This window comes from Euphorbia lathyris, chromosome 6 (genome assembly GCF_963576675.1).
Source record: "Euphorbia lathyris chromosome 6, ddEupLath1.1, whole genome shotgun sequence".
In the NCBI taxonomy this organism is placed as follows: domain Eukaryota; kingdom Viridiplantae; phylum Streptophyta; class Magnoliopsida; order Malpighiales; family Euphorbiaceae; genus Euphorbia; species Euphorbia lathyris.
Window position 1 is genome coordinate 19,964,027 of NC_088915.1, and position 12,103 is coordinate 19,976,129.

Below are 12,103 nucleotides of genomic sequence, written 5' to 3' on the forward strand. Positions count from 1 at the left end.
CCCGGCGACAAGCGCCAGCCTATCAGTAAGGATCTTTGAAATGATCTTATAGTTAAAATTGCTCATGGCGATAGGTCGAAAATGTTGAATTTCATTAGCTTCAGTAACTTTGGGAAGAAGAGTCATAATACTAGAATTCATACCTGGAAGCATACAGCCAGTATCAAAGAAAATCTGCACCATCTTACAGACATCTGAACCAATTATATCCCAAAAGTGCTGGAAGAAAAACCCCCCATATCCATCTGGACCCGGAGAGCTATCACGGCTAAGACTGAAAACCGCAGCACGGATCTCATCAAGCGCTGGCCGCCGCGTGAGGTTATCATTGTCCACCAAATTGACCAAATTCGGAATAACCGCAGAAATAGAATCCTAATCAATAGCTAGCCTGCTGCTAGTAAAAAGAGTGGAGAAGTATTCTACAACATGTTGAGAAATGATATTCTCATCATCAACCAGGATTCCGTTGATGAGAAGAGAATCCATTGATGATTGAATTTTTCTACCTTTTGCCGAGCGGTGAAAAAAATTGGAGTTCCGATCCCCCGCCTCAAGCCATTTGTCTCTACTTTTATCTCGGAGAAGCAATTCTTGCCGGTGAAGCTGAAGATCAAGATCACACTGAGCTTCTGCCTCAATCAGCCACCAATTCTCATTCAAACCTTGCACTGAGATGTCTCTTTGAATTTCAACTAGCCTGGACTGAGCAGCAGCAATATTTACTTCCACCCTACCAAAAACTTCTCTGTTCCATATACGCAGTTTAGGCTTCAAAGATTTACGTTTATGACAAAGAAGTTGCGCCGGTGGAAGAGAAACATGGCTGTTACTCCAATGATCGGCAATCAAACCCCTTAGTGATTCATGTGTAGTCCACATAGAGAGGAAACGGAAGCGGGTCTGTTGAGCCAAGCCATTTTTGCATACCAAAAGTAACGGACTGTGATCAGACTGATGGCGAGGGAGAACAGAACAACTGATTGAATCCCATGAATCAACAAAATCATCAGACACAAGAGCCCTGTCAAGTTTACATTCAACATGTTCCGGGCCAATACGACCATTAGTCTAAGTAAATTGCATACCAGAACTATCAATTTTCGCAAGGCCGTTATTATTAATAAAACCGCGAAAGTCCCTACAACTAATGGCAGAAGGACTACGGCCCGTCTTTTCGTGAGCACCGATGACTGCATTGAAATCATCGATAACCAGTTTTTTTCGACTGCCCACAACAACACTGAGAGAATCCCAAAGCATACGTCTTCTGCCAAAAAATTTATTGCCATAGACGAAACATAGCTGAGAGTAAACCGTGGCACTACCATAATTGATCGAGATGTGCTGATCATGACAAAGAATCAGAGAGCAGAGATGAAGAGTACCAATTTTACAAAGAAGCCAAATAGAATTACAAGGATTCTCAGCAACAAACTGCAAGCCAATAGAATTCCAGAAAGAAGAGTGAATCCTATCCAAAGCAACCATAGGTTCAGAGATACATACCAGATCTGGATGATTGACAGAACAAATAAGTTTCAGAGCTCTCTGTGTACCAGGGTTATTAATACCCCTACAATTCCAGTAGAGAATGATCATTTAGTGAGTGAAGAACTATATATATATATATATAATTTACTACTACTATTATTATTATTATTATTTATTATAATGATAAATATAATTATTTATATATGATTTATTATTATTTATCTATAATTTATCATTATTTATTATAATTATAATTATTTATAAATAATATATAATTTATTATATATTAATTTATCACTTTTTATTATAATTATAATTATGGGTAAATTCCAAAAACAACCCCTGTGGTTTCATGTATTTCACAAAAAAACCCCTGTGGTTTGTTTTTACCAAAAAAAAGGATCGTGTTATACGCCGTTACCCGAAAAACGGAAAATGGCTTAACACCGTTAAATTGGCTGACGTGACAAAGGGTAAAACAGGAAAAATTATTATTTTTTTATTTTCTTCTTCTTCTTCAGATTTCTGTTCAGATTTCTGCTAAAGTTATATAAATAATTAACATCAAATTTGATAAATCGATTCATCTTTGAAATACAATTTCTCCGAATTCGGATCGCTCGTGTTCAACGGATTCCATTCCGTTCCATCGACGCCATTGATTTCTGGATTCAATTTCTTCATCCAACCGAGCATGTGGTTGAAGGAGCGATTCTCCATTACTAGAACTACTACGGTTTTGATCGGATTTCCATTGATTTTTTTTGGGAATCTGACAGATTTCTGGAAATTTCCAGAACCAAAAATCTGGAAATTTCCAGATTTCTTCGCTGCAACTTATCGATCCAAAACCAAAAAGAATGGCGGCCACCTCAGTTCATCAGTTGGCTTAGTAGATAATTAATTTATTTAGAGCCAAGGATTGATAACGATTGCAAGCAGCACTTTACCTTTTGCAACAACAAGATACTGGAATGCAAAGTAACATTAATTTCCTTAATTTCCTTATTCCAGCAGCACTTCACCTGCTTCTTCTCTTTTCTTAATTTCCTTATTCCATTTCTCAAATTCATCTTTCTTTCCTCCGAGCGCACTGTCTAACGCTCTCCTAGCTTGTTCCTGCACAAAATGTATCAAATCAATGCTCAATGTATCTAGAGACCATTGGAGACCGTGGAGAAATTAGTGTTGGAATCGGAAGAGGATTTGGAGACGTAAGACGAAGAAGATGATGAAATCGAAAGAGATTGTATTGTTCCAGTGCCCTCAGGTGGTGGTTCATGTAGCAGTGATGGAGGTCCGGATGAGTAGAAGAAGAAGAAGCTGAGGAAGAGAGAAGAATACGAAGAAAGAAGAAGAAGCCCAGGAAGAAGAAGGGGTTTTTTTCTTCATTTTAATTTTTTTTGTTTTTTATTATTTTATTTTAATTTGGACAACTTTACCCTTTGCCACGTCATCAAAACTAATAGTGTTAAGTCATTTTCTGTTTTTCGGGTAACGGCGTATAACACAGTCCTTTTTTTTTTTTAAAACAACCACAAGGGTTTTTTTTGAACAACACTAAACCACATGGGTTGTTTTTGGAATTTACCTATAATTATTCATATGCTTTATCATTATATATAACTATAACTATAACTATATATATATATATATATATATATATATATAATTTATCATTATTTATTATAGGAAAATTATAAAATTGGGCCAAATAGAAGACCCATTTATATTTTTAACCCACTTACTCAACATACTACATATCTAGACTATATTTGTGTGACTTTCCCAAAATACCATCATCCTTTCATCTTCTCCCTTCCCCCTTCTCTTTCTTACGCGAACGGTTGCTCTCCCAGACTTTTGATCTTCATCTCTTTAAATTTCGCGAAATCTGTACCATTTCTCCACATCACCATGTATTTCTCTTCTTAATCCTAGAAAACGAAGCCATGGTTCTTTATCTTTCTGTTCCTGCTTGTTCCTTGGTTTCTTTCTTCTTGTGACCATCGAAGAAATGGTTATTCTACGTTATTTTCATCGTTTTTCTCAGTTTATCATATTGTTATTGTCAATTTTAAGGGTGAAACGCGAAAAATATAAGTATCTACTGTTTTCTCTGCGTTTTTTCTGAAAATCACTTCGCGTAGTTTGGTTTCGCGAAGACCTACGATGAGAAAGAGCCTGAAACGTGACGATCTATTTCGCGAAGTCTGCGAGTAGAACAGTTAATGATTTTTCACTCGCAGACTTCGCGAAATCATCGATTCGCGAAGTAAAATCATCATCTTCCCTGCACATTTATATTCGCATGCTTCGCGAATCCTCATTTCGCAAAGCCAAATCGTTCTTTTTTCTGCTTAACACGATTAAATTTTTCTGAAGGTGGTTGAATACATAACATCCATTTTTGGAAGGCAGCGTACTGGGGTGCCATGAGAGATATCCATCCCAAAAGGTCTGGACTTCCATTTCAAGATTGGTCACATTCACTTTAAAATGATTGGTTATGAGTTATTGTGTCAATCTTGTTGTGTACCATGTGATATGTCCATCCCAAAAGGTCTGGATTTCCATTTATCATCCCAAAAGGTCTGGACTTCCAATACAGGGAGAAATTTCCGCCTAGATTCATCACGTTCGCTTTAAAATGATTTGTTAGGAGTTTATTTTGGCAATCTTATTGTAAATTTTGAATATGTTATGATTTTAATGTTGTTATTGTGGCAATCTTGTTTTAAATTTTGATAATGTTATGATTTTAATGTTGGAATCCCTTAATGTTGTGCCTTTTTGTTGTTATATACCCCTTCACAAAAACTCGTTCAGACTTCGCATATTGAGAAATCTGTGAATTGAAATCATCTAATAACCCAAACATTATCTTCGCAAACTTCGCATAAGGTGAAATCTGCGAAGTCAGACGAGAGGGAGACATGCACGACGTAAAATTACAAACATATTAAGGGTATTTTGGAAAAGTCACACAAATATAGTCTAGATATGTAATAGGTTGAGTAAATGGGTTAAAAATATAATTGGGTCTCCCATTTAACCAAATTTTATAATTTTTCCTTTATTATAATTATAGTTATTTGGTACAACTTGTTTGCAAATTTTACGAGAATTAAATAAATATTATACGAATATGTTTACATTACAATGCTCAACAAAATTAACTATATTTTAATTGTTTTTAATCATCTTTGTTAACTTCATCATCATCGCCATCTTCATTCTCCGCTCCCACTTCATCCTCCGCTAGACGTGATTGAATGAAAATTTGTATTTGAATAGAAATTCGTATTCATATGGAAATTTATATTTGTATTTAATTTCACAGGCTTTAAATGGTATGTAAATTTGTGTTTGTATGTAATTTATATTTTTAGTTAAAATTAGACTCGTTTTTATTGAATTTCATAAGCTTTTATCGAACCGGGCTTTTATTATTGTTATTGTTATTATTATTGTTGTTATTGTTATTATTATTATTATTGTTGTTCAGTTATTTAGTTTAGTTCAGTTTTTTTCAGCTGAAAAATTCATTTCCCAAATTGCTTCATTGCCATCCTTATACGAACAAGCTTCATTGAGCTTGTTTACATCCTTTTCTAACCATCCCAATTTGCACCCATCAATGACACTTGAAAAAGTTCACCATATACATTTTAAGCTATATCTTTCACGGTTTTACCTGCTAAAACTAAAAACTGAACATGCTTTGATATACATAAAAACGAACAATGTCGAAAACATGATATCGTCTACCTATTAAGAAAATGATATTTTGATTCAACATAACTTTCTGCATCCCACAGAAATGATCCAAAAGCTACTGCCTCCAAGATTAACGTTGTCAACCCTGTGAAAGTGATCGAAATCACCTCATCATTGCTCGTGTCAATGGACCCGTCCTCTGCGATTCTTATGTCCGGCCTCCCAAATAATGCTTGAGTTTGCTTTTCAATCAACGAAATCGCTTCCTTAGATCTAATCGTTGCGTATCTTTGAAGTGTCTCAGCATCCAAATACATCACATATGATCTTAATCTATACGATTTTCCTTCACCGATGTCTGGAAAACCCTCGTCGTCGGAGGGAATCGTTATCAGAGAATCAGGATCCCAAAATGGGCTGACTGGACTTGGATCAGCATATCTTGCCACGTTTTCATCGAAACTCTTGGGCAAGGTATTCATGGATCTCTCAAGCTGAAACCGCTCATCGACTCTTCTAAGGAAATATCCGTACATAATAGATGCAGCATACAACTTCCCGAGTTTTATTTTGCTCATTTGAACAGTGGTATCAAGAGGACCGACAACTCGTTCTCCTAGCACAAGAGATAAATGGCTCTGAATCAATTCAAATGCTTCAGTTGAATGAACAGATTCTAATTTTTGCTCCTGATTTGGCCAAGAATCCAGTCGTGCAGTAGGATCAGAGGTCGGAGATATTTTCGGGATCATCAAAATGCCCTTGTCAAAAAAATTCTGCATTATCAAGGAGTAAATGATCTCCTCCAATGTCTTCTGCCTTTCCTTCTCCTTCACTTCAGCTATTCTCCTATATATATACAAAAAATGGTCATATAATCATTCTATTACATGAAATTCAGTAAATATAAGAATAGAAATAGACGAGCAAACAATTGGAGCCGCACAGTTTTACTGGTTTAAAATTCCTTGAGCACAATGGATATTCGGAAACAAAGAAAGAACAAGAATTTTTATCTCCTACCATCTTTAAACTATGATCAGCAAACCACATTTCAAAATGCAACCCAATAAGATCTTACAAGATCCATATAAAATCTGGTACGTTTGACTCCAAGTTTCATAATAGTTACTTCAACTCAACAAAGTGTGGATATCTCAATTTTCAAGAGATAGAGTAGTCAAGGAATCATTAAATTGGCAGACTATGTTGCACGAACATGGAAATGGACATCGGAAAGGTTATTTCTAAAACATAACCTTCATAAAATAGCCTTCAAACGAAAATGGACACAAACACAGAAACACTACTAAAGAGGAGCGTCTGGAAGACCATAATATGAAAATTGGTGTGTAAATCATTTGATATAGAGGAGAAGACAAATTCAAAAAAATTTGTCAAAATTACAAGCATTGGTGCAACTTCATTGAAAATACACAATGATGTTCTATAATTCAATTAGCAGTAGTAACTAATGTAACAAAACAGAAGCTTTTCAGACAATGAAAATATCCATTTAAACAATGTTTTATAATAGTTTAATGCTATACAGTAAAGATAAAAGATCTTTAATCCTTTTTTAAGGCCAGAAATGACATTATAAGAAGTCACTCACCATGCACTACAGTGAAAAATGAATTTTGGTTATTACCCCTAATTATTTGCAATAATCAAGAAAGGTCATTGTGCTACTAGGACTTAGGTTTAGGCATCAACTGAAGAGGCCATAATTATTTGTTGTATTTAGATTGAACAATACAGTGAGTATATTTGCAAATAAAAGGTCCTAACTAAGGGAACAGGGAAAACGAAAAATCCCTATGATTCTTCCTACAATTTCTCTGTACAGCTAGCTACAAATCTGTAGCTTCCTTAGCAAACTTGGCCACTTGGACAAAGGTATGTTCTCAAGTATCCATCAAATGACATAAATACACAAAGAGAGACATGGTAGAGAAAGGTATAAACAAAACAACAATAATCTTTTATGTGTTTGGTCAAGGTTTTATGTTTTATGCAACATAGCTATTTGAGTACATTTCAGTCACCACCATTAAATTTATCATTAGAGCTTTTTGAATCTATTAAATTTCAATTTGTTACATGCAGATAATTTCAGGGTTTTTTTTTGTTTGTTTTTTTGAGAGGAGTTACTTGCAAATCACTAACTATAATTGAAGTAAATTTCAGTGGAACTTAATTTCAACAAAATTGTTTAAAAAATTATTTCATTTGTAAAATAAAATGAGCCTAGCAAACGAACTTAAGAGATTAGAAAGGGAAGAGAGAATTTAGTAATTTCTATTGAAGTACAACTCAGAGGAGAGAGAGAAAAAATAAGAGAAAGAGAGAAAACAAAGTGCTTGAACGATCCATCAGAAGTAGTAAAAAAGTAAAAGTACAAAGACAATATCACATTTCTGTTTTGGTGAGAATTTAATCGTAACTAAGTTTCGATGGCTGAGTAGCTTGATCCAACCTTCTTTAGAATGAGCTATTTAACACTTAGCAGAACATACATAGTTAAGGCAACAACATTATTCCCTAATACCCTTCCCCACAGGCCACAAATCCCTCTCTCCTTTTCTAATTCAGTTACTACCCCTCTTGCTTGGCTTACAAGTGATGCAAAGAGAAGCGTCACGAACGAGAAAGAAGAAAACAAGAACCATCTCTCATTCTGCCTTAATCAATTCTTGGACTCAATCCTAGCTAGGAAAATTAATGGAATTAAGGGTCAAAATGGTCTTGAACTTGACAGTCATGAACAATTTAGTCAAATCGAATTTTAAGTATTAATCCAGCCCTCAAGTTGGCAAATGTTGACAAATTGACCCCGAAAAATTCAGTTTTAATACCAAAAAAATTATAAAATTTGAATCAATTTATCAAAATTTATGAACTTAAACTGAATTGCAAATTAAAATCTCTAGCAAATTGCAAGTTAGTCCCCAAACCTTACTTTTAAAAATGGCGGTCCCATCTTCCCACGGTGAGAAAGACAAAAACATACCTTTTGTAGCAAAACGTTTTGAAACCGAAGGAATAAATGCAGCTTTATAAAACAAAATGGTGAAAAGAGAGATACACTTGATATTCACTGTACCAAAATCGTCGACTTTCCTCTTTTGCCTTAGAATTGAATTTGACAGACGTAAGTGTGCCTGAACATTCCTAAATTGCCACTGTACCAAAATCTTTGACTTTGAATTGAATTTGACAGACTTAATTTCACCTAAAGGTTCCTATATTTCCTATACTTACCCCATTATATATATCCTCTTCATCTTTCCCTCTTCTTTTCTCTTTGTTTTCCCTCTCAAAATGTTGGCTTCCATGGAATCGAAAACAATGGATCAAGAGAATCAAAAACTCAACATTCGCGTTAAAACTCAGGTTTATTTCTTCCCTTTTCTTCGTGCTATTGTTAATTGGGTTCGATTTGCTATTACATATTTGGGTTTATAATTTGGGCGATGAATCGATGTTGCAACTGTGGTGTGATTGCTATTTTCGCAATCACGGATGTGTGTTTTTGCTATAATAATGGCTTTCTGATCTTGATAAAACAAAAAAAATATCTGTTTGCGATCTGTCAAAGTTTGTGGAGTTCTATTAACAGTATATGACTATCTGAGCAAAAGTTATTTTTCTGGTAGTGTCAAACCTATGTTGATCTAATCACTATTGCCCTTCATTTCCAATCTTATATACGTTCATCCTATATATAATAAAATGTCGTAAATTGGGAGTTGCGTATGAATTTTGAAATCTGTAAGAAAAATTTAGGTATAATAGAGTTTTAGTTTTCTTAAATTTGCCTCTTAAAGTCATCAATAATTTCATATTTTTGCAATATTGTTGAACCTAAGGACTTATAGGATTAGCAAGCATACTACAATTTTGAAGCTTTTGCAAGATCACTGTCAGAGAACAGATGCAGATTACAGGACTGTTGTGTTTTTAATCAGAGGTGACAGATTTGACCAAAAGAAAACACCGGCACAGGTAAAACTTCTTTTATGCTTCGTCTCTCTATTTTACTTCTTTTTATGTCTTGTTTCTTATATAATTTACTATTGCTTTTGGAATTTTCGACTGTGTAGCTCAATCTGAAGAACAATTCGGTAATTGATGCCTTTGTTCATATGCATGGGGGCGGTGGTCTCAACAGCTTCTGAAACTTTCAATTTCAATCGGTAATTGCATTAGCATAACCAAAAATCAGAATAAAGTTTTCTCTAAACATGATTTGAGGGATATTGTTTTTTGTTTGAATGTGATCACTTGTGCCATTAGTGACACTTATTGAAACTCTATTTTGATTATTGTGATAAAGATTATATTTTGATCGGAGTTACCATATTGAATTTATGATGAACTAGCAGGTTTTAAGGTTAAAAATAGAAAATCAAACAACTCTCCTATTTCAAGCTATAGTATGAGGTTATTTTCATTGTTTTTCTGTCAAGTCTCCTATTGTTATGGATGTGGAAAAAACAAAAAATGTCTGAAGTAACATTACTCTCAAAGGAAAATGATAATACATTGATTAATTTCCCAATGTGTGTGAGGACTAAGTAGTTAAGAATTGTATTTGTATTTTCTGTATTTTGTATCTTTCTTTCCCTAAGTCGTATAGAGAGTAGTGATGTTTGATGATTTCTTCAGATGAATTAACTTCAATGAAAATTCTAGGTCCAAACTCTAAAGGGTTAAGTGTCGTTCTACAAGTCCAATATCACCACAATCCACATCAAGAAGCTATATTATTATTTCTAGAACTCTATTGTTTTCTATTGTATTGATAGAATGTTTTAAGTTTATGCATCAAGTGGTAAAAAATTGAAAAGTTCATGCCTATTTGAAATTGTAAAAACCAACAAGTATGGCACAATTTCAAAAGAAAAATAAGTGTTTTTATGCATGGTTCATTATTAATTACGAAGCATAAAAAAATCTCATCATAATAAAGAACTTATTCAACAAATAGATATTTTGTTAATATAGCAAAAAGTTAACAAAATAACAAACGGCCCAATATCACCTAAGTGACAGGATCAGCTAAGGAGAAGCAGCTGTTTGTAAAATGAGAATAAAACCCAATTACTATTAACTAATGAATAATGAATAAAATTTCATGTAATGACTCCTAAAGTTGCAAGTGTACTATAAATAACTAACTCTAGTGTCGACCAAGAATAAATAGCAATGGACTTGTCTGAGATGCCTTAGGAAATACAATACTAAAACAAGAGGTGGACTATATTAGGAAACTAAGTTCAAGAATTTCCTATAAAGTTCTCCCTAAAAATAATCTTATCATTCTAACTTATGGCATGCCAATCTATAGAAAAAGATTAAACAAATTCTGATTATAATTAAAGAGCAACAATAAGGAAAGTTTGAAGTACTAACTTGTAAAGGGGATCTTGAGTTGGAGGAGCTTCATCTCTTTGAGCATCTCTATCAGTTTGAAGATTTTCAAGCTGTTGATCAATAGCTGTTGGTAGCAAATGTGGATGGGTCTGCAATATTTGTGCCAAAAGCTGTCCAACTGGGGATTCAAACTGAAGAGGAGGAACTGAAAATGAATAACTGCTTGAATCCCCAGATGCTCTCACTATGAAGCCTCTTTCTCGACATTTACTTATTCCTGTTCCCAGCCTTCCTATGCTAAATGAAGGACATCTCTGAAAATAGAAAGGATTATTGTCAGAGATATAATATAAACTATTCTTCGATCTTACTTACCATTTAAGCTTTTGGGTCAAATGGTTACTCAACATGGTATTAGAAACTCTTACTTAGACCAAAAGGTCAAGAGTTCGAAGTAACGCCATTTATGGTTCAAATTTCAACACATGGTAGATAGATAGGGTCTGTCTGTGTTGTACATGTTTCTAGTTCAAAGGCCATTTGCTTGCACAAACTATTCTTAGAACTTACCAGCCAATACATGGTGAATTAGAACATTTCAACCAGATAGTAGTGATTAAGATGTACTTTTAAACAAGGATTACATTTATTATGTAAACTAAAGAATTCATAATTAGAAGTTATACCATTTGGGTTCATCCCCGAACAATTTCAGCTGAATAAAAACTCTTCGGATAATCAACAATAACAAGTAGTAATTGATAGTGATAATAATCAAAACACTGACATATTTATCTCAAAGGCAATGCAAATTAAATAGATAAAAAAAAAAAAAAAGCTAAAAAGAATTCATACGGAAATAATCAAAATCGATAGTAAAAACAAGCAGCACATCTAAAAGCACAAAAAATGCAGAAGGAAATCAAAGGGAAACGAAGACCTACAGTCACAAGAACTCCATTAATTGTTTAAAAAACTCATTAGAATAAGAAAATTATGCACATAGACAGAGAGGGAAAGAAACATACCTTGAAAAGGGCGGCAGAAGATAGAAAAGAGAAAGAATGCAGGTGTTGCTTGAATTCAGGGGACCTGAGGTTCCCAGGCGATGGATTAATCACAAAAACATCGCCTATTGCTCCACTCAACTTCATCTTTTTCGGTGCTCGTAGCCTAGTGGTTGTGTTAAAGCGACTCTGCGTTTTCTTTAAAGAAAAAGAAGATATTTTGGGTTGGGTTGGACTTATTTTCCATTGTTTTGATGTAAAAACTGTGGACTGTCTCTAAAATAGTACATAATATATTTATATAAATCAATATTGTGAAAATCGGATTGACTCGTTCAGATCAACTCGTTTCAACTGAAACCTGTCACTTTTTTGGGATCATTTCAGATTAGGTTTTTATATTTACAAAATTGATTCAGAGCCGTTCAAACCGGCTAATTAACCGGATTTTTATATTTTGGCCGTTAGTTTCAATCAATGTTATCAGAACCGGACCGGACATC

The 12,103-nt window shown here is 34.2% G+C and overlaps 1 protein-coding gene across 1 annotated transcript; it reads right to left on the reverse strand.

The window, feature by feature from the left end:
* Positions 1 to 5,195: 5,195 nt before the first annotated feature.
* Positions 5,196 to 11,862, reverse strand: LOC136233895 (UV-B-induced protein At3g17800, chloroplastic). The gene is made up of 3 exons (XM_066023627.1): positions 11,622 to 11,862; positions 10,633 to 10,907; positions 5,196 to 6,063 (listed from the first exon to the last, which is right to left on the reverse strand). Exons 1-3 carry the CDS (start codon positions 11,745 to 11,747, stop codon positions 5,262 to 5,264), a joined length of 1,203 nt encoding a protein of 400 aa, XP_065879699.1. The 5' UTR covers positions 11,748 to 11,862; the 3' UTR covers positions 5,196 to 5,261.
* Positions 11,863 to 12,103: the final 241 nt, after the last annotated feature.